General features: G+C 44.1%; 1 protein-coding gene across 3 annotated transcripts in view; it reads left to right on the forward strand.

Moving 5' to 3' along the window:
* Nucleotides 1-23,920, forward strand: part of ERA1 (Prenyltransferase family protein) — a 74,892-nt gene that overhangs the window by 22,293 nt on the left and 28,679 nt on the right. The window contains exons 3-5 of one of the 3 annotated variants that reach the window (XM_087684440.1): nucleotides 10,132-10,237; nucleotides 13,189-13,224; nucleotides 13,359-13,441. In XM_087684440.1, the coding sequence (XP_087540566.1) occupies nucleotides 10,132-10,237; nucleotides 13,189-13,224; nucleotides 13,359-13,441 (225 nt within the window). Of the gene's footprint in view, nucleotides 1-10,124; nucleotides 10,238-13,188; nucleotides 13,225-13,358; nucleotides 13,442-23,920 lie in introns of all 3 variants that reach the window. The other 2 variants (XM_087684442.1, XM_087684441.1) reach the window with 2 other exon arrangements.

The following is a 23,920-nucleotide window of genomic DNA, read 5'->3' on the forward strand; positions in this document are numbered from 1 at the left end:
TGCATTTTTCTAGGATATGGTGACGAGGGTGAAATGGGGTATAGACTGTGGGATCCCAAGAAAAGGAAAGTAGTACGCAGCAATGATGTTATCTTCCGGGAAGATTGCATGCATAAACAGCCCGAAAAGACCAAGGAGGTCCATAGGGTTGTATTCCGGGAAGAAATACCTTTTGGACAGCAAAATGTGCTCATTGTACATTAGCAAATACCTGCTGTAAATGAACCTGTAAATGCAGAAAATGATGCTGGAAATGATCAGCCAGCTATTGCCCATGATAATGAGCCACAATATGTGCAGGAACAGCCAGGACAACAAGCTGTTAATGGTGATTTGAAGGTTGAAATGCCAGGACAGCAAACTGAAAATGCTCAACAACCAGCAACAATGATCATTGGGTTAGGAGATCGTCTAGGGCTACTAGACAATCTGATAGATTCATTCCTGGTGCAAATAATGTGGCTGATTATGTCATGTTGACAGACTGTGGTGAACCGTCTTGCTTCAAGGAAGCAATGGACAGATAGGACAGCAAGAAATGGTATAAAGCCATGTTGTAAAAAATGGAATCTCTTGAGAAAAATGACACTTGGGACTTGGTGCAGTTGCCTAAAGGGCAGAAAACACTTCCATGCAAATGGGTTTTACAAGATAGTCACTTTTGGTTCCTCACCAAAGTACAAAGCAAGATTGGTTGCAAAGGGGTACAAACAGGAGCATGGAATTGACTTCGATGAGATTTTCTCTCATGTAGTCAAGATGACTACATTGAGGACCATTTTGGGCTTGGTTGCGACTGAAGATATGGAGCTCATATAGGTGGATATAAAGACTGCATTCTTACATGGTGATTTGCATGAAGACATATACATGTAGCAGCTTGAAGGGTTTGTTGAAACAGGGAAAGAAAAGATGGTATGTAAACTCAAAAGGAGTTTATATGGACTAAAACAAGCACCAAGAGAATGGTATCATAAGTTTAATATATTTATGCAATCTTAAGGTTTCCATAGAAGTCAAGTGGATTACTACTTGTATACCAAGAAGGCAGCAAATGATAGCTTGATTATCTTGGTTTTGTATGTAGATGACATGCTGATTGCTAGTAGGGATACTCATGCCTTGGATTCACTGAAGCAAAGTCTTCATGGCAACTTTGACATGAAGGATCTTGGTGATGCAAATCACATTCTTAGTATGTGAATACTCAGAGATAGGTCAAAAGGATTGCTCTATCTATCTCAGCAGGAATATATCTCCAAAGTTTTGCAGCGTTTCAATATGGATGGGGGGAAAACAATTGGGATTTCATTGTCTCCATATGTGAAACTCAGTGTAGAGGATAGCTCTACATTTGATGATGAGAAGGTTGAAATGACCAAGATATCATATGCTTCAGCTATTGGCAGTTTGATGTATGCTATGGCTGCTACATGTCCTGACATTGCCTTTGCAGTGGGAGTGGTTAGCAGATACATGGCAAACCCTGGCAAGAAGCAATGGGATGCGGTAAAAGGTATTATGAGATACCTCAAAGGCACAAAGGAGTTGTGCATTTGCTTTGGAAAGCAGAAGGCATGTGTTGTTGGCTTTACGGATGCAGACTATGCTCGTCATGCGGATTGCAGAAAGTCCACTTCTGGGTATGTGTTTACTTTCATAGGAGGAGCAGTTTCTTGGATCTCCAGGCTACAAAACTACGTTGCATTGTCTACTATAGAGGCAGAATATGTGGCTGCCACTGAGGCATGCAAGGAGACTTTATGGCTTTCACGTCTGGTAGGAGAGCTTGGCATCACAAAGTTACCTGTTCTCCATTGTGACAATGAGAGTACCATCATGCTAGCACGGAATCTTGTCTTTCATGCAAAGACAAAGCACATACAGGTGAAGTACTGTAAAATATTATACGGCGCAGCGAACAGAATCTGAGAAAGAGATAGAGAGTACACAACAGATAAGAGGAGAATCAGTAAATTCTTTAACTTCAAACAACTAATATAAAGATGGCTCTGTCCACTCGTGTGCTTCCACTGTATGAAGCTTAGATGGCGATCTAGACAGAAGATAGGTGAAGAGCTTAAGGCTAGCTGGAACAACAACTCTGACTGGGTGAAAGATAATAAGTGAGTGATGGCTACGAAGGGGTTTAGCTTTTATAGCCTGCGAAGGTCGTTAGGTCGGCCTGCTGACCGACCTACCATATGAGCCTCCACTAGTCCCTTCCTTTACCATCGGGCCGGAGGCGATGCCCTCGGACCCCCGCTAGGGGGGCCGCTGGCCCCCCTGGGACCCCCCAGCCAGGGGCCGCTTCCGCGGCCCTCGGACCCCACAATAGGGGCCCCTTGTAACTCCCTTACCACGCAACTCAATGCAATGTGCCTCGAGTTGCTACCTACTTAACCTCTTCGTCTAACCCAAAGATTAGACCCACAATGGTCACCTTTTTGCCATCCGGTCACATAGACCTCATCTGATATACAAGTCAGGACTCCACCAATGTCCGGGCTCACACTTGGCTTCTCCTCATAATGGAGGCCTTACAACTTTGAGCACCATGGATCATTGGTAGCACCTAATGAGGGTGGGGCATTGATCATATCTAACAAGTACCACTTCATTAGAGATGTACTTGACAGCAAGAGCATTGAGCTTGTCAAAGTGCATGCAGATGATAATCCTGCAGACCTTTTCACAAAGGGTCTTCCAGCAGAGCGGTTTGCTCATTGGCGACAGATGATGGGAGTTGGATAGATATATGTATTTCAGCTTTGTACATACCTAGACTTAGCTGATTCTTTTCTCCTCTTAAGGCACATTGCCTTTAGGTGGGAGGTTGTTGGGAATAAAGGCCCTCGTGCCTTTAAATATGCAAGGGTGTGAACACACCCTCTGCACTTGTACTTACACATATTATATATATCTATCTAAAAACCTAAAGGTACACACTCGTCATTGTATCTACAATCGTACACACTCTACTTTGCTCTCTCTCTCTCTCTCTCTCTCTGCGACTAAGGAACACCTACTGTCTTGATCTTCATGCCTGACCTATCACTATAGAAGGCGTGGTTTCTCAACACCCAATACTTGTCTCTTCTCTATGGCCTTCCTTTTTGGACTAAGTATTGTCAAGAATAGAAATGATCGAATTTACTAAGCACTGCCAAAGGTTCAAGTTTCTATTTTTTGAATATCATCCTATTTTTTTAAGGATCAATATTTTTAGAATCAATCCAAGGCTCCTTAAATTTAGAAACGTCCTAAAATTTAGAGATCCCATAATATGGATGTCATGTGAAAACTCTTTAGGAGTACATTACAAAAAACATGTTGAAATCTTTTTATGAGCTTTCTATAAAAAAATGTGTGCATTTTAAGCTTTTAGCCTACACATGCACATTGTACAAACATTTCATGATCATGCCATCTTGTTGATTGTAATCATTTGTTTTAGTGGATCTAGCCTACACTTCAAGACATTAATCCTTTGTGTGTGCAAGCCTCATTGTAATATGCTTGTGTTTTGGTCAAAGATATCCGATCAAATCATATAGGTGATAGTGTTATCAAGATAATATGTGTGCTCTAATACCATGTCAAGATATGCGATGGCGCAAAGAGACACTAGAGTTTGTGGGGAGAAACACAGTGTGTATGTGAAATATTGAGAGAGAAGAGGAATAAAAAACACAAGAATACACTGATGATGTACTGAATCGTGCTATGTAAAGAAAAGCTAATACAGTGGGGCCGAAGCTTAGAAGTGTTAGCAGAGTATTTGTCAGCTCATGTGTGAGTCTGAGCTTAATCTGGGTTGGGCATTTTTATTAGGTATTTTAGGTGTTTTTCTGGTGTGGCATTTTATGCCAGTGGAGCATTTTTATGCACCAGTCGGTCAGCATTAATGCTGTCCGACCAGCATTATTGCTCCCCACTTTTTCAGCCTATTTATACTCAGTGCTCCTCCTCAGTCATTATCGTCATCATCATCTTCACCATCTGCAGAATCTGTGGAGAGAGGAGCCAGTGCCAGTGCCCACGCAGCCAGTGACTCACTGTTGTATGCGACTGTCTCATGTTCAGATATATGGATTCCATTTCCCGTGCGTATACTGAGTTCTCATCTGTATCATGTTCTTTTCTTTTCTCTTTTTGTCTTGTGTTTCAGCAGTTTATTTCAGCATATGTTTATGCTTTCACCGCTGCTCCACTTCTGACATGGTATCAGTTTTCAGGATCTGTGCTCCTGCTGTGTTTTCTTACTGATTTCAGGACTGTCTTCTACCCCTGCTGATCAGACGACTGCTGTTGCAGCCAGGCGACCTGTTTTGGGGCTGTTTTCAGCCTGCGTTTTGTGCAGTTTTGCCATCGCCTGTTGTCTGCGTTTTTCATCTGCAGCTGCTGGCGACAGTTTTCTACCTGTTTTTCTCCAGTTTACAGCCTGCGTTTTGCTGACTCCGCGTCTTTCGTGGCTGGGTGGCTATTACTTCAGGCCGTTTTTGCTGTTTGTGGCAGTTTTTGACTGATTTTTTGACTTTCTGCAGTAGATTTTGTCTTCTATTGATTAGATTTTGGGTTATATTGCATGTGAACTCTCATTTTCTGCCGTCTGTGCTTGTGTTTTGGCTGTGTTTCCTCTCTACATTCCATCTCTTCTCTACTTCTCTTCTTATCCTCTCCATATGGCTCCTCCGTGCACTTCCACTGATGATAAGTTACATGGACTTGATTATCTCACATGGAGTGCTGTCATGAATGCTTGGTTTGTGCAGAAGCGGTTATGGTACATCGTCTGTGGAGCTATTGCTCGACCTCTCCGTCCTTTTCCTCTTCATGAAGACTTTGATGAGGACAACCATGAGGAAGCGGTGCTCACATGGGACTCGGACGATGCCCGTGCTTCCTCGGCATTGCTTCGGTGTATTTCTAAAGCGGTCTTACCGGCGGTTACCTCCTGTAGGACATCTCCTGAAGTATGGCAGAAGTTGCAGCAGATGTACGAGGCACCTTCCACCATGCGGGCAGTCATACTTTATGGCCAACTCTAGCAGATGAAGTTTGAGCCGAAAGATACTATTCAGTCTTTTCTTCTTCGTGTTACGCAGGTACAGGATCAGCTTCGGCACATGCAATCTGCTCTTCCCGAGGAGCATCTTGTCGGGACGGTCCTCTACAAGCTCCCCCCGGAGTTTGATGGAGTGGCCAATGCTTTGCAGGCGCAGACATCATCGACTCCTGTCGGTTTTACACATATGACCTCGATGCTTCTTGAGCATGAGACATCCTTGAGATTACAGGGGCGGCTTTCGGCACATTATGGAGACGAGGCTTATGTAGCTTCAGAGAGGGATAACGGGAAGAAGAAGTCGAAGGACCAGTGTTACCACTGTGGCAAGAAGGGACATTTGCGGAAGGACTGCACGTCGTTAGCGGCTTCCAGGAAGAAGGAGCAGAAGACAAAGCGGATGTTGACTCTACGGATGAGTCCTCTCCTTCATCAGACTCCGACTTAGATCCTCCGACGAAGGTGAAGTCCAAGGCGCGGAAGGGATCCTCTTCTTTGGATCGCGGGAAGGGCTTGGTGGCCCCTTCCTCGGCTGCTTTCTAGTGGTGGTGATGAGGTCATCCCTCACGACTCTCTTGTGCCAGAGAGGGAGTGTGAGCAGTTGTTCAGATGGGGCAGCCGCGCCTCATCTATACTTTTATACAGGTGCACAGGCTCCAGAGAGGGACATCCCTGACGCATCGCCTTCAGTCTGGCGGAATCAAATCCTGGAGCAAGGATTGACATCCAGGTTCATGATGAGTTGGTTATCTGACCGAGAGCGGGAGGCTTTCGTCTGGAGCTCACATGAGGGGACACTTTGGCGGTGGCCAAAGGCGGGGAATCCATGGTCACCTATGTTCAGGGGCATTTTTGACAGGCTGGTCTTGTATGCTACTGCAAGATATTGGTGATGGACACAGAGACATGCTATGATCTTCTCTATTTTCAGGTGTTTGGTACGATCGACATCGACATCAGGTTCTCTCCGAGGCACCTTGGGCTTGATCACCCACTGCTTGGGTATCCATGGTTCTACTTGGTGATTCTATGTTGTATAGTTTCTGATCCCTTTTTCATTGTCCTATTGTATTGTATCAGATCACTCATGATCTGAGAGAGGGTGTTAGCAGAGTATTTGTCAGCTCATGTGTGAGTCTGAGCTTGATCTGGGTTGGGCATTTTTATTAGGTATTTTAGGTGTTTTTCTGGTGTGGCATTTTATGCCAGTGGAGCATTTTTATGCACCAGTCAGCCAACATTAATGCTGTCCGACCAGCATTATTGCTCCCCACTTTTTCAGCCTATTTATACTCAGTGCTCCTCCTTAGTCATTATCATCATCATCATCTTCACCATCTGCAGACTCTGTGGAGAGAGGAGCCAGTGCCAGTGCCCATGCAGCCAGTGACTCACTGTTGTATGCGACTGTCTCGTGTTCAGATATATGGATTCCATTTCCCGTGCATACATCTGAGTTCTCATCTGTATCGTGTTCTTTTCTTTTCTCTTTTTGTCTTGTGTTTCAGCAGTTTATTTCAGCACATGTTTATGCTTTCACCGCTGCTCCACTTCTGACAAGAAGATGGCTGCACTATCTTGTCCGAACCACCAGATGGTAGCACCTGTGGGGAATCTGCACAATGAAGGGAGCAAAATGTAATCCTTTGGGTAGTGGGCTATTGAAGTAATCATTGAAAGGTGAAGGACTATTGAGGGAGCAAAGTGCAGTTTTCTAATGCCATTAGGGATGAAGAAGACGATCATCAGTTGCTATTGAGGAAGTAAAGTGTAGTTTTCTCATGCCAAGAAGAGGACCATACTACAACATGTAGCAATAGAATGTTGTAGTAGAACGTGGCAGTAAAATGTGGTAGTAGAAAGCCGTGGTAGAATGCCAAGTGGGGATGGATGAAAGGTGGCCCACGAACTCCAATATTCTTCAATAGGGGTGTGAGAAGCAATGGCAGGGAGAGAGAAGGATGTCAGAATGATAGAAGAAGAGTGGTGACTGAATGAGAAGAGGGGTATAAAATGAATGGAGTGGTGGTCTATTTATAGGCCTCAGTTATCTAGGGTGGCGCACCATTGTATGGGTGCCAATTGAAAAAGTGACCAAAATGAGGACACTAGTTCTTTTTGGGGATGTTAGTGCGAAACCCTAACTGAAGTGTGGAAACTGAAGAATTGGTTTTTCAACACCTCTTCTCAGTTCCAAAAAGGGTTGAAGAAAGAGGAGCAAAGAGAGATATGAAGATGTAGAGGATGCCGAACATCGAAGATTTCCACTTGAAAGGTAACCTGTAGTAAGGAATAGTAGATAGGATGAACTTGTAGAGCCTGACTCCACTTGAGGAGAGAAGCCACTAGCTGTGTACCTCCATGTTGGAAGGAATTCGAAGGCCTCATCACCAAGGGTGCATGAACCTTCAAGGCCTCTATCGAGGTGGTATTTGAAGATCATGGATATCAATAAGAGAAATGATTGCTCAAAAATAGCCATTCCCCAAGAGGAAATGGCGGGGAATAACTTCATGATGAGTAGGTGCCCCCTCTGAGGGTGGAGACACAGGGGCCCACTCTGAAGCCAAAGAAGTAGGAGCCCCCTTTGAGAGCAAAGAGAGTACATCCCCCTTTGAACCCCCCTTGTGAGAGAGGGAATTTAAAAACTCGTGGATCACGTGCTTCAAATCATGTGATGATGAAGAAAGTGCCGCTAACCCTATCGAAAAAAAATATTTCGGGTGGTGTAGATGTTGAAGAAATCCCAAAGGTGGTCTCTAGAACAAGAGTTGAGGGTGGGAGAAAGCGAGGCTCATGCTTAGCCAAGGGTGGGCAACAGTTGGTGTTTCTTGATGGAGTGGAGTGCGGACCTGAAGTAAAGGAAGGAGTCAAATAGCCACTGTCTCTTGAAGGAGCAGACTGTTGAGGGGATAATATTAAACAATTATCGTCTCTCGGTTGAGCAGATTGCACAACCATGGGTTGTTGAAGTGGCATTCTTGAAACCCTAGAAGAAGTAGAAACAACCTCTGTAGTGCATTGTGGTGGTTGTGGCCAGAGCCCCCCTGGCACCCTTATTGCCTCCTAGCCTAATGTCCTCCCTACGGATAGACCTCTTGCATTTGGGGCCGGTCCTAGGCTCTAGTATGGTAAAACCAGCCACTTGGTGAAGGGCTCTTGCCACTAACCTTGGGGGAGGTTTAGTGCATGATCAGAAGTTTGCCCATGAGGGCACAAGAACTTTTGTGCAAATACACAACCAAGCACTCGGCCTACAATCAACAGCTAGGAAAATGTTTTTCTAAAGGATAGGGTCTTTAGCTCTTTGAGCTCATGTGCTTTGATACCATGTCAAGGTAATAGGTATGCTTTGATACCATGTCAAGATAACATGTATGCTTTGATATCATGTCAAGATATGCGACGGTGTAGAGAGAAGGCAAGTTTTGTAGGGAGAAACACAATGTGTATGGCAAACACAAAGAGAGGAGAAATGCAGAAACATAAAAGAACATGATGACGATTCACTAAATCATGCTATGTGAAAAAAAGCTTATACAGTGGAGCCAAAGCTTAGAAGATGATTGCTCTGTCCTGTTTGAATCAGGAAACAACATTTGTGGGGAATCTGCAGAGTGAAGGGAGCAAAATGTAGTCCTTTAGGGAGTGGGCTATCAAAGTAATCACTAAAAGGTGCAGGACATCTGTCGAGGGAGGGAAGCGTAGTCTGTCAAGGGAGGGAAGTGTAGTCCTCGAATGCTGTCAGGGATGAAGAAGATGATCATCAGCTATTGAGGGAGTGAAACACAGTCCTCTAATGCCAAGAAGAGGAAGTTGCAAAATGCAGCAATAGAACGCAGCAATAGAACATGGCAGTAGAATGCCGCAGTAAAACACGCCAGTAGAATGCTGCAGTAAAAGGCAGCAATAGAATGTCACAGTAGAACACGGCAATAGAATGCCGCAATAGGATGTCCATTAGGCTGGAAACACAGGAAAACCAGCATGATCTGGGTAGAAACGGGCCTGATGAACAGCTGAAACAACAGTAGAAAGCCATGAGCAGCTGGAACTGCCTATGTAGAGGTTAAACGCAGCTGGTGCAGGCTGTGTTTTGCTGAAACATGGCATAGTGGGATGTGAGGCTGGGCAATGGACTCCAGGGCCTGGCAAGAAGTGTGTAGCCTGCAAAATCGCAGGGACTGTGCAGAAAAAGACAGCTTGCTGCATCAGAATTCAATATTTTTGCGAAAGCAGGAGGATGATACCATGTTAAAATGAGAGTGAAAGTAGGAACTTGCAAAACAGAAGACAGAAAACTGAAGAGCAAAGATGAAGGTGATGAGAAAAACAGAAGTGATTATCAGGAAGGCTGATACAAAGAAAAACCCCTACATGTGTCGCAGTGTATGGCTATATTGAAGCCAGTGGGAACATGAGAATTGAAAGAAACTGTGACTAAACAAATGAAGTTGCCTAGCTGACAGGCTTCTCTATTATAGACACATGACCTAAAGTGGTACAAAATGTGTCCAAGGCCTGAATAGCATCAGCGAGCCCAAAAGGACACTGACCACAAAATGGACAAAGTGGACCAAGATGACCTAAATGACCATGACTTGACAGAGCTCCTCATGTTCCTCATTGACTTGATGTAGGGCTCATAACCAGGATATGAGCATGACTGTTAATACAGTTTGGTTTATGATTTGTTTTGTTTGATTTTCCTCATCATCTGCATACATGGGGAAATTTGCTTTGCACTTTTAATTGGATGGTTCTACCTCACAAGACCTTATATTTGAGTTTGACTTTATGCCCAAGTTGATGTGGTTGAAGCGTATTGAAGTTTAAATAATTTTTCAACTTGATTACTGTTTGTGTTAGTGATGTTTGAGCACTTTTATTAAGGCCTTCAATATTTTGATTGATTCTTTAAGGAGTGGTACATGAATGATACATTTTTTGTAGTCAAGTTTGATGTAGGTATTGTGCTCTAATGTTTCAAGTTTTACATTTTTTGTTTTGGTTGTCCTTGTTGTTTTTCATTATTGAGTCAAGTGTCTTTTGCAAGTGTTCAGTCGGCCATGGTTGTGCTATTGGATTTTGCATTCACTTGCACTTCTTGGTGAACCCATCGATCCAATTCTTGGAAAGAGAAGTATTGGTTTTCTTTCGAGATGTCAGGTTTGAACCTTTCATGCAAATGTTGAAGCTTTTGATTTGTGAGTATCCTTTTTGTGTAGTTCTTGAAAGTTCTCAGTATTTTTAGTAATGTTGACTATATATGAAGTTATGAAGCATGTGATACAAAGTAGCAAGTGTACGCATGTAATATTTCTGGAGAAATATGGGTTTGTTTAAAGTCAGATATTCACAAATATATTGCCATTATCACCATACCTCAGCCTGTGATAAACAGCTTATAATGGGCCATTGTGACAACCTAAGCTTAAGACTCAAAGCTAAGATCAAGCATTGAGACAAGATTGAGCAAAGGTTGCAAAAAGGCTAGACAAAAGGTTGAGAAGAAGGCCATAGATTTGCATGATGAGTGAGTATGTATGTTGAAGTAAGACATCTTTTAGTCAAGACCATCTTCTTCCTTCTTACTTATACATTTGTTCACGGTGGAAGATAGAGAGTGCTTTGAATGCTCTTCAAGAAAACTTCTTGCGGCTACATGCACCTCACATTCGTACCATCCTCCATAGTAAATGAGGGATCATTATCTTTAGTACTTTTAATTTTCCAAGAAAAGAAAATTCTTTTAATAATACCTCAGAGAAATCCTCTGATGTAAATACAAAATACAAGGAACTTTGTGAAGAGTGACCAAGTACATAAAAAATACAATGGTTATGTGAACAACCAATCTGGTGGGCTAAACTGCTAGATCATCTGGAAGGGGGCAGGGTATGAAAGAAGTTGTGAATCCAAAATCTGCAAGAAAGCATATGAAAGGTGTCTGAATCCCAAATCTGCAGGAAAGCCTCCCTTTTCTTCCTTAACCTTGAAGTCTAGGACCTCCCTAAGACCCCGTTAGAAGTTGCTTGTTATCATTAATTAGCGAATGAGCAATCATGATTTTTATTACATTGTGTCAGTCCATGCATCAATTAGATGCTGTTGTTTACCGCATTTCCAGACCGTTTTATCATCATTTGTGAGGCTCATTGGCATGTGGCTGCTAGTCAATTGATCCACTGTGCAGGTCGGCCATTTATTGGCATGTGCAACATGCTTTTGGCCTGTTGCAGGCAGTTGGTTGCAGATTGGCCCTATGGGCAGCAGGTTGGCCGGTCTCACCATTATCACCTTTCAAAGGTGGCTGCTATCGTGCCTCCTTTCACTCAGCCAGCATTCACCCTTGTTCTCTTCATCATCGCCTGCAAGCATTCACCCTCATTCTCTTCATCATCACCTGCAATCATTTTTTCCTCCTTTCATTCCGGCACCCTCACTGGCATACTTTAGCATTCGTGCAGCCATCACTTGACCTCATTCTCTTCATCATTGCCTGCAGTCATCTTCATCTGGCTCCATTCTGGCACCCTCACTGATGTACGTTGGCATTCATGCAGGGGCTGCTTGTACTCAGCTCATTACTGCATTCAGTTTCAGTTTTGATTCCATCACCATTCCTGCATTCTTCTTCACACACATTTTCTCTCCTTTTTTTTTGGTAATAGCTCTTGCTTGGTGTGTGTGTGTGTCTTTATTGCTTCAGTTATGTGCAGTCACAGATCCTTGCCAAATGCTATGCAAGGAGAGACCTTCAGCCTGCTGCACTTTTGATTCCACTGCCTTCTTTTGGACCTTTCACTCAGCAGGTGACATCAAAACAAAGGTGCAACAGCTGTCATCGTCATCAAAATGCAGCCTTGTGTCTTCTTCCCAAATTATGGTGAAGGCTGCAGAGAAATCTGCCAAAGGGTGGTGGAATTTACAAATGTTTTTAAATGGTGGTTTGAGGACTTTTGTTTTGCTTTGGAGATTTTTGGCTTTAACTTTGCAATTTTCATGCACAACTGCTTTTCATCAAAAGTACAGTCCAAATGATATTAGATTCATAAAGAGATCACATTTAACTGCTTCTACCAAGAGTATAGACTTCAATTTGTGCAAATATTAAAAAAGTACACATTTTCGGGAAATTCAATTTTTGCAAAACCCATACAGATCAGTTAGTTACTTTATGCATCTCATCATGCTTGCTACTGTCCTATTGTGTGATTGCTCCACCTGCTGACCTGCTGCTATGCCATACACAACCTGCTGGTAGGTGCGCTTTTTGTACAACAGGCAGCCCAATTGCTGCCCAGGCACCCAAAATGTTCCACTGCCGCCCGAAACTTTGTGGGCGCCACCCTAGACATTCTTTTGGCTCATGTATCTATGAATAGGGGATCTTTTCAGTCACTTAGCATCCTATATCTGGCAGTCTACAGTTGCTGCCCATCGCCAATATTATTGTCCTGTTGCTGGTAACTGCTCCACCTGCTGCCACCTCATGCATGGCATGTTGGCATCTGTATTTTCTGTGCAGTAGGCATCCCTGCCCAGCTGCCACCCAGCTCCCACCTAGTGCCACGTCATTATCCAGCTGCTGCTGACCTGATTCCAGCCCTTTGCCGGCATTTTCAGCACCTTTTTCAGTTGTGTTTGCTGTTGATCAGGCCATCTTGGCTGAACCATCATCCTGGATAGTTTGTAGGCTGTGTTTTCATCACATCTGCTGCTGCCCCCTTCCCGGTGTTCCCAGAAAGATGTGTCTGCTGCTGATCGTTCATCTGTGACTGCTACAGCTGTGTTTTCATCATCTTTTGTTGCATGGCATTCTTTGACATTTGAGCTTTGATGGTGTGTTGATTTGGGATCTTTTGGAGGCATCTCCATTGACCCCCTCCACTCAGCTTGCTCTTGGAGAGAGTAGTTTTGAGTTTTTCTCCGCTCTTTGGACATACATTATATTGTTCTATTCATCGAGTTATTCCTCTACACTCATGAGTTTTGTGTTTTTTGAATTTCTCTTGAAGTTCAGTTGTTGATTTGAGTTCATGCACATTTTGTGTGTTCTCTACAAGCCCTAAAGTGTCCCGCTCGTGTATGTTGTACTAACTTATAATATGTTTCAGGATTCTCATGGTGGTTATGGTGGAGGGCCTAGTCAGGTGGATAACCGTTGCGTCTTATTGATTTCTTCCACTTGCATTTTGTAAATGAGTGACTTGTGTTTTCAGACTTGGAAGCAAGATCAGCTTGTGCTTAGCTGTATGAGTTGATCATTGTCCTCATGCTTTTGTAGATGCCACATCTAGCTACTACTTATGCAGCAGTTTGTTCGCTGATTACAATTGGTGGAAAGGATGCTTTGGCTTCAATAAACAGGTATTGAAGATATATAATCAAGTTGCTGTGGGGCTGGAGTAGTACTTGTTTTGTCTGTTCTTGGGTGCACAAAAAACTTAAGAGATTGTATACATATTAGTAATTACCAGATTATTGTAATAAACTCGAATGTAGTCTACAAGTTGCTTGAAAAATAATTGTCTTTTTCTGGGATTAAGTTTGTTGAAGGGAATATATGTATGTACTTACTGTTAGATATGATCAATGCCCCACCCTCATTAGGTGCTACCAATGATCCATGGTGCTCAAAGTTGTAAGGCCCCCATTATGAGGAGAAGCCAAATGTGAGCCCGGACATTGGTTGAGTCCTGACTTGTATATCAGATGAGGTCTATGTGACCGGATGGCAAAAAAGGTGACTGTTGTGGGTCTAATCTTTGGGTTAGACGGAGTGGTTAAGCTGGTAGCAACTCGAGGCACATTGCATTGAGTTGCGTGGTAAGGGAGTTAAAAGGGGCCCCTATTGTGGGGTCCGGGGGCCGCGGAAGCGGCCCCTGGCTGGGGGGTCCCAGGGGGGCCAGCGGCCCCCCTGGCGGGGGTCCGGGGGCAGCGCCCCCGGCCCGATGGTAAAGGGAATATTCCCTGGAATATTCCCTGGCCGACTAGTGGAGGCTCATATGGTAGGTCGGTCAGCAGGCCGACCTAACGACCTTCGCGGGCTATAAAAGCTAAACCCCTTCGCAGCCATCTTACACTTATCTTTCACCCAGTCAGAGTTGTTGTTCCAGCTAGCCTTAAGCTCTTCACCTATCTTCTGTCTAGATCGCCATCTAAGCTTCATTCATTGGAAGCGCACGGGTGGACAGAGCCATCTTTGTATCAGTTGTTTGGAGTTAAAGAATTTTACTGATTCTCCTCTTATCTGTTGTGTACTCTCTATCTCTTTCTCAGATTCTGTTCGCTGCGCCGTGTAATATTTTTACATGGTATCAGAGCCCAGGGGGCTCTAGAGATCGGAGAGCGTGCAAGAGGCAAAGGCTTCAACAGCAAAGAGAAACGATGTCGACTCCGGGAAGCAGTTCTGGCGCATCCGGAAGCGGTGCAGGAGGTGGTGCTGCTGTACCGGCTATTCAAACACTGAGGATTCGTCCACCAACCTTCAGCGAAGGCAAGTTAGATGGTACAAACTACACCTTGTGGAAGTTCAAAATTACTACTATCCTTGATTCTTATGAGCTTCTGGAGACTGTGCTGGGGACTGACGCAGAACCACAGCCTACCCCCGACCCATCAAATCCTAGTGTGATGATTCCTCCGAATGCAGATCTTCTACGAGCTTGGAAACGAAGGAATGCAGATGCATTGTGTGCCTTAGTTACAAGCTGTTCTGACAGTGTTTTGACTCTGATTCAGCATACAACCAAAGCGTCGGAGGCTTGGAATGTACTAAGGAGTCAGTATGAAACACGAAACCAAACAAGGATTCAAAACTTGGAGAATCAACTAGCAGCGGAGAAGTTTGCTGAAGGAGAGACGGTTGAAGCATTCATCACTCGGATTAAGAATCTACGCGACCAGATGGCTGGCGCTGGGATACAAAAGACTAGCGAAGAGCTAGCTCGGAGGTGTCTTCGGATTTGTCCACAAAAGTTTGATGGACTAGTAACTGCCCTTAATACTCAGGTGAGACCTCAAGCTTTGACTTTTGAGGAGTTTTGTGCATTATTAATGGAGGAGGAGTTGAGGCTGAAAGCCCGAGAAGGAAGCAACAATGGAGATGCTGCATTCTCTGCCAATGCAAAAGGCAAAGGTGTTTCCTCCACCAAAAATGATGGTGACAAAAAGAAGAAGGGCGGCAAGAAGAAGTTTCAAGGAGAGTGCTTCTACTGTAAGAAGAAAGGACATGCAATTGCAGATTGTCGTGTCAAGAAGGCAGATGAAAAGAATGGTACCCTTAAAAGTAAAGGGAAAGAGACAGCCAATACGGCTGAAGCAGAGTTGGAATTATTCATGGCGACCATTGAGGAAGTGTGCTCCTCGGCGCAAGAAGAATCTACCACTGACTCTTGGGTGTTGGATAGTGGGGCCTCCCGTCACATGACCAACAAGAAAGGTCTATACAGTTCTATGCAGCCTCTACAAGAATCCATCACTGTGACGGTTGGAAATGATGCTAAATGCCCTGCTGCGGGCACAGGTACTATTTCTTTTGTTGCTGCAAATGGTGAAGTCAAAAAGCTTTCAAATGTGTTGTATGTTCCCGAAATCAGGAGAAATCTCTTATCAGTTGCTGCCATAACTGATCTTGGTCATGAAGTGAGGTTCAAGAAGACAGGTGCAGAAATTATTGATAGTGCTGGCACAATTGTTGGCAAAGGAGAAAGAAGGAACAACCTGTATGAGCTAAGTGCTCTTACAGCCACCGCTGGAGTGGGCACAAGTAAGCTTTGGCATGAAAGGTTTGGACACATCGGATTTGCAGTATTGAAGGAGATGCAAAAGCAAGGTATGGTTGCTCACCTACCTACAATAACTGAATTGAAGGAACCATGTGAAGCTTGTATGATGGGCAAGCAACAGAGAAAGGCATTTCCACAAGAAAGCAAGAATAGAGCACATGCTCCTCTAGAGTTGGTGCATGCTGACTTGTGTGGTAAGATGCCTACACAGGCCTTGGGGGGATCTTCTTATTTTATGTTGATTGTCGATGACTACAGTAGGAAGATGTGGGTGTACTTCCTTCGTGATAAGGCTCAAGCTTTTGGTAAGTTTAAAGAATGGCTAATACTTGTTGAGAATGAAACAGGGAAAAGTGTGAAGAAATTTAGAACAGATGGTGGTGGTGAGTTCAACTCAAAGGAGTTTGAAGGCTTTTGCAAGAGCAAAGGGATCAAGCGTCAATTGACGACGCCTCACACACCTCAGCAGAATGGTGTTGTGGAACGCAGGAATCGTACCATTGTGGAGATGGCAAGATGCATGCTAAAGGGCAAGGGATTGCCTAACCATTTTTGGGCTGAAGCTGTTAATACTGCAGTCTACATTCTAAATCGGAGCTACACAAAGGCTCTCAAGGGAAAAACACCTCATGAGGCTTACACTGGTAAGAAACCATCTGTTTCACATTTCAGAATTTTTGGATGTGAATGTTATGCACATGTTCCAGATGAGAAGAGAAACAAGTTACAACCAAAAAGCAGAAAATGTATCTTCTTGGGTTATAGTGATGAGCAGAAGGCTTACAAGTTATATGACCAAGAGGCAAAGAAGATCATCGCGAGCCGTGATGTGGTGTTCAAGGAGGAGCCGCATACAGTGGAGGAGGAGAAGGCAAGGTCTTCCACTTTATCATCAAGCGAAGAAGTAGTCCACTATGAACCTGTCCCGAGAGCTATCCCTATCCTTAAGGAGGAGGAAGCATCATCTTCAGATGATGAGGAAAAAGTTCACCAACCTGACATCACCCCACCGGAAAAGCCATTGCCGCGCTGGGTGAAGCAGCTCTATGACCACAATAATCCTATGCCTGCATCTGTTGAGGAGAAGGCAGACGGACCAAGGAGGTCTCAGAGAATAGAGGAGCAAAGGAGGGCTTCTGCTCACATAGTCAACATGGCCTTGATGGTTGAGATTATGAGAGAAGTAAAGGAGCCAACTGACTTAGAAGAAGCACTTGCAGATCCATCATGGAAGGCTGCTATGCAGGCGGAGTATGACAGCATAATGAAGAATGACACTTGGGAGCTAGTGGATCGGCCAGCAAAGCGGAAGATTATTGGCACCAAGTGGATCTGGAAGGTAAAGTACAAGGCTGATGGTACCTTAGAAAAGTACAAAGCTAGACTGGTTGCCCAAGGATTTTCACAAGTTGAAGGGTTTGATTTTCAAGAGTCATTTGCCCCAACTGCCAGAATGACCACTATTCGCACGGTACTTGCAGTGGCTGCCCACAAGAAGTGGCCAGTGTACCAAATGGATGTTAAGTCAGCGTTCTTAAATGGTGACCTCAAGGAGGAGGTGTACGTGGCTCAGCCACCAGGGTTTGAGGCCCCCCATTCTGAGAACAAAGTGTGTAAACTGAAGAAGGCATTGTATGGGCTGAAACAAGCCCCCAGAGCATGGTACCAACGGATAGATAGGTTCTTTTTAAACCTAAACTTCAAAAGATGTGCCTCAGATGCTAACTTGTATGTTTACAGGGATGGTAAAAAGTCTGTAGTGATTGTCCTATATGTGGACGACCTTCTTATTACAGGTGACTATGAAGATATGATCAACCAAACTCGAAAGGCTTTGAGTTTTGAGTTTGAAATGACAGACTTGGGCTTGCTGCACTATTGTTTGGGGATTGAAGTCTGGCAAGAGCCAGGAAAGATCTTCATCTCTCAGAAGAAGTATGCATGGGAGATCTTGAAGGCATTTGGCATGACCGAGTGCAAGGAGATAGCTACACCTATGGAGGTGAATGTAAAGTTATCCGTTGAGGATACATCAGCACTAGCAGACATTGGGAGGTATAGGAGGTTGGTCGGCAGTCTAATCTACTTGTGTAACACCAGACCAGATATCAGTTTTGCTGTTGGTGTTTTGAGCAGGTTCTCAAACAAACCTCATGAGAGTCATTGGAAAGCTGGGATGCGGGTGCTCAGATACTTGAAGAAAACTCTTGACTATGGTATCACATACAGTTTCGGAACTTCTCTTGTGGGGAACTGTGACTCAGATTGGGCAGGAGACATTGATTCCAGGAAGTCAGTTTCTGGTTATTGTTTCTCTTTGGGTTCAGGAATTTTCTCTTGGATTAGTAAGAAGCAACCAACAGTGGCATTGTCTTCTACCGAAGCAGAGTACAAGGCAGCTTGTTTTGCTGCATGTGAGGCCGTATGGTTGAGAAGGATTCTATGGCATATGGGAGTGCAGGATGAAGAACCAACTGTGCTGAGATGTGACAATCAGAGTTGCATCGCCATTGCCAAAAATCCAGTGTTTCATGCACGCACCAAACATATAGAGATCCAGTATCACTATGTGCGTGATTTGATGGAGGATGGGATAGTGGAATTGGTCTACTGTCCAACAGAGGAGAATGGAGCAGATATCTTCACCAAAGCACTTACGAAGGATCTGCTTCAAGTTCATCTTCAGAGACTCGGCATTGGGCCGAGGAGATAGTTCACCTATGGGTGGACATTGAGGGGGGGTGTTAGATATGATCAATGCCCCACCCTCATTAGGTGCTACCAATGATCCATGGTGCTCAAAGTTGTAAGGCCCCCATTATGAGGAGAAGCCAAATGTGAGCCCGGACATTGGTTGAGTCCTGACTTGTATATCAGATGAGGTCTATGTGACCGGATGGCAAAAAAGGTGACTGTTGTGGGTCTAATCTTTGGGTTAGACGGAGTGGTTAAGCTGGTAGCAACTCGAGGCACATTGCATTGAGTTGCGTGGTAAGGGAGTTAAAAGGGGCCCCTATTGTGGGGTCCGGGGGCCGCGGAAGCGGCCCCTGGCTGGGGGGTCCCAGGGGGGCCAGCGGCCCCCCTGGCGGGGGTCCGGGGGCAGCGCCCCCGGCCCGATGGTAAAGGGAATATTCCCTGGAATATTCCCTGGCCGACTAGTGGAGGCTCATATGGTAGGTCGGTCAGCAGGCCGACCTAACGACCTTCGCGGGCTATAAAAGCTAAACCCCTTCGCAGCCATCTTACACTTATCTTTCACCCAGTCAGAGTTGTTGTTCCAGCTAGCCTTAAGCTCTTCACCTATCTTCTGTCTAGATCGCCATCTAAGCTTCATTCATTGGAAGCGCACGGGTGGACAGAGCCATCTTTGTATCAGTTGTTTGGAGTTAAAGAATTTTACTGATTCTCCTCTTATCTGTTGTGTACTCTCTATCTCTTTCTCAGATTCTGTTCGCTGCGCCGTGTAATATTTTTACACTTACCTATATGAACACTCACAAAAAGCGAGAGAGAAAGAAAGTCATATTAACGTCCTATGGAGGCCGATACTGATCTAAAGGACAAATCAAGCACATCAATCATCATTTATAGATTTCACTTTGGGTGTCAAAAGGCATAGTCAACTGGAAAGCTGAAAACGGAAAAAGTAAACTAACCTCTGAGATCAACCTATCCTTACCGGATAGGAGTACAATATATCAAAAGATCATCTAGGCATTTTAGATGGTCACTTCCTTTCTACTTTGGATGTTTGGAACTTTGCAATGATGGCTCCACCTTGTTTGTAGACCGCTCATTTTCCCTGCCTTTGAGCTTCATGTACTTGGCTGATTTTTGTTTCTTGCTCTTGAGTTGGTGGGTGAGAGCTCATTTTTCCATCCATATCTTGGTTCTTTGCAAGGATCTGGTTTGCTTTGTTAGCTCTGCCTTTTCTTGCACTGTTGTGTATCAGAATATTAGATGCTTTCCTTTGACTGTGATTGAGGGATCTCCAATAGCGATGAAGGGAATGGCCCTACACACCTTTCTTTGTATTATTTCGTGTTGTGGAACAAAGATGTCTTTCTCTATCTCTTTATCCTCCAAGACCTTGACCTTATCCCACCCTTTATCTTGGTTCTCTACTCTGATTTCCTTCACAACCCATTCTTGCAGTTGTTTTTCTTTAATATGCGTAATGACTTCTTTTACTAAAATCTCTTTTTGTAGTTCAGATTGTTGCACTTGATGGATGGTCTCATCTTCATTTTTCTTTTGCTGGCTGATGTGTGCTTCCAGTGATTGAACTTCCTTTTTTGTTTCCGTCAGCTCCTCCTTTAGCGTTTTGTTTTGGTTCCAGGGAAAGCCTAGTGGTTGGTTTCAATGATGGTGAGGCTAGTACCTTGGAGAAGCTTGGTTTGGTTGCCATCTCTACCTGTGGATGGGGTTATAGATAAAATGGGGGGGCTGTTACTGCTATACTGCCCTGGCCATTTGACGGACAGCTCCTTGCCCTTAGGTGACAGGGACTACTTCACCCTACTTTGGCTGAACTATCAGACAGGTGGATTTCAGGGCTGGTTGGGCAGGGGGGTATGGGATGGAAAACTACACAGAGAACAGGGACAAGTGGGGAAGACCTATGGCAGGGCTGATTTCGGATTGGGTAGGGGTAGGACAGATTTGGGATGGGGCAAAATCTGAGGCAAGCTTGGGTAGGGCAGGGCAGTGTAGGGGCAGGGGAAAATCTAGGGCCGGAGGTGGGGCATCAGAGCAGGGCAAGGGCCGTGCAGGTCTGAGGTGAGCCAGGGTAGTGCAAGGGCAGGGGCAGATTTGGGGCGTGGCAGGGACAGGGCAAGTCTGAGGTGGGCCAGCAGATCAAGAAAAATCAAGGCAGGGGCCAGGCATGTCTGAGGCAAGCCAGTAGATTAGGGTGGTTCAGAGCAAAGCGAGCTGTAGCAGATCTGGGATGAGGTAGGGGTGTGGCAGGGGTGGGGGCAAAGGAGAGAGAGAGAAAGAAAGAAAGAAAGAAAGTTATATTAACATCTTCTAAAGACCAAAACTAGCCTATGAGACAAACTGTGATACAACTGATGAGGTCCAGCTATCCAAAATAAAAGTGCTGAATGAAAAGCTAAAAACTGGAAACTGAAAATACGGTGCTGTGAGTGTGATAAGTGTCGTGTATGTGTATGTGCGCATGTAGCCATTATCTGGAGTACCAGAGCTACATGAGAGAGAGAGAGAGAGAGAGAGAGGGAGAGAGAGGAGTGTGTTTTTTTTTACAAAAAAAAAGAGAGGAGTGTGTTTGCATGCTTCCTTTGCTAGGGGAAATGGGGTATGCTCAAGTAATTTTAAAGGTGAAATGGTCATAGATCCTCGAGCAATTGTACAGATGTGCAGGAACTATTTTATGGATTTGCTTGGAGTGCAATCCTTTGCTTCTAATGCAGTCATGGTGGCTCGCTCATTGTTTTGTGATCTGGTTAAAGATCAAGTCTTGCTGGATGTTACTGGCACATTGAATGTAGACATAGCACAAGATGGGGTGATGGAAGTTGTGTTGCATTTGCCTAAAGATAAGAGCCTTGGGTGGGATGATATCACTAACGAGTTTTGTGAGACCTATGCAACCCAATTGGCTGCGCCTTTGATAGCCTTATGTCAGCAGGTTTGGATGATTGGAAACATGCTGTGCTCTTGGAAGGAGGGTGTCATTAAATTGATCCCCAAAGTGCCATCCCCTTTAGCTTTGAAGCACTGGCAGCCGATTTCTTGGATGGGCTTTGTGTACAAGATTTTTACCAAAGTCTTGGCCAGTAGATTGCATGAATACCTTTCGGACCATATTTACCCTCTGTAGTATGGATTTGTTAAAGGAAGGAATATTCTACACAACACCTTGAACATCGAAACGGGGATAGATTGTGCTCACTATACAAAGTAGAAAACGTTGATGGTTTAGTTGGATCTGGAAAAAGACTTTGACCACTTGGAATGATCTTTTTTGGGCCAGCTAATGTAGTGCATGGGATTTGGTCCTAGAATGTCTAGACTTACTAACACCATTAGTGTGGATTTCTCTTTGAGAGTTTTTCTTAATAGTGGTATCACAGAATCCTTTCCTCTTTGCCAATCTATTAGATAGGGTTGTCCCTTGAGTCCTTTATTCTTTGCCTTGGCCACTCATCCTATTTTGATGATGTTATTGAGCCTCGCGGCTAATGGTGAGGTAGTCAGACTCTCACTCCCTTCATAGGAGCAATTGGTAATCTTTGGTTGATGGACACTTTCATGTTTCTCAAAGCTAAGTGTGACAATATACAAAGAGCAATGGTTACATGGGACTTGTTTGCCCTTGCTTTGGGGCTTTGCATTAATGCCTCTAGATTAACCCTTATCAGTTGCATTGAAAGTGATCTTCAAGCCTTGGGCTAGCAAGGTGAGGTTGTGCTTAGGCACCGTTTTCAAGCATCTAGGATATCCTTTGGGGTGCATGTCTCCTCTAAAATGCTAATGGATTGGATATCCTTAGGCATTATGGGCAAGTTTATATATTGGAAATCACAGCTTGGCCTTTTCACGTGAGATTGAAAACAACTCAAACCATCATGGTACTAATGGTTTTATATTACCTACCCTTGCTTCCTTGGTTGAAGTCTCACTTGTGGGGAATAACTCAACCCATCTTGCTTTGGGAGAAGGATTCTACATGGATGAACCCTTAGACCTTAGGGTTGTTAATGTGCGTTCACACCGGAAAGGTGTAAAACACGGTAAGTGCCCGAATTGTGCAACATAAACACATAAAATAGAAAAGAATGTAACTGTAGGAAAAAACCTCTCGTAAGAAGAGTAAAAAGTGCCCTAGTGTTCTACTATGGATCACCAAGATTCCTCTGTGAACGTAGGCGCAAGTCAAACCGAACAAACCCCCTTGGAGCAAAAAGTGATCAGCATATGAGGATTATCTACCAAAGGAGATCAAATTTAAAGCATTGCGAAATGCTTCAAATTTGCATAAGGAAGAGCTTTGGTGAAGATTTTTGCCACATTGTTGGTGGTAGGATTGTAGACAAGGTTGATATCTCTTGGATGTAGCCTCTCTTTGACAAAGTGATAGTGGATCTCTTTGTGTTTCGTGCGTGCATGAAACATTGGGTTTGGTGCTACTACAATGGCACTTTGACTCTTAGTAAACAAAGGAGTAGGCTTTGTGACATATATATCAAGATCAGCCAACAAATGTCTCAGCCATACACATTCAACTGTGGTAGTGAAAGTTGCCTTGTATTCAGCTTCACAAGATGATGTGGCAACAATGGATTGCTTATTGCTAAGCCAACAAATGCAAGATGAGCCAAGAAAGAAACACTTTCCACTTGTAGAGTGACGTGAATCAAAATCAGCACCCCAATCTGAATCATTGTAAGCATGTAATTGTAGCGGTCCCCCCTTGGCATAAAGCAACTCAAGAGTCCTAGTACCCTGCAAGTGATGAAAAACACGCTTCACAGCTTGCCAATGTGACATGCGTGGGTTGTGCATATATGTGCTTAGGGCTAAAATTGCAAACTGAATACAGCCTTGTGTTGCATAAGTAAATGAGGCATCCAACTACTTGAGCATATGTATGAATGTCAAATGGATCACTGTCATCATGCAAAGGCAGCTTGAGTCTAGTCTCCATCGGTGTGCGAATTGGTTTGTAATACTAAAAGGCAAATCTCTCAAGGAGTTTACCAATATATCTGGACTGTGACAATCCAATGCCTCTAGCATCATGGATAAGCTCAATGCCCAAGTAGTAATGCAAAGGCCCTAAATTTGACATTTCAAAAGTTTGCTGCAAATTTTTCTTGAATGCTGAAATCTGATCAGCATGTGTTCTTGTGAGTAGAAGATTATCTACATAAAAACAAATGACCAAAGCAAGGATCCTTTCTCTTTGCATATGTAAAGAGTAGACTCTGATGGGCTGTTAATGAACCCTTCATTGAGTAAAAAGGCGTCATTTTTTGCATACCAAGCTTGTGGAGCTTGCTTGCATACCAAGTGTTTGGATCCCTCAACTGCAAAA

The sequence above is a fragment of the Lygodium microphyllum genome, chromosome 9, assembly GCF_053477565.2.
Source record: "Lygodium microphyllum isolate KBCC chromosome 9, Lygodium_microphyllum_v1.1.10, whole genome shotgun sequence".
In the NCBI taxonomy this organism is placed as follows: domain Eukaryota; kingdom Viridiplantae; phylum Streptophyta; class Polypodiopsida; order Schizaeales; family Lygodiaceae; genus Lygodium; species Lygodium microphyllum.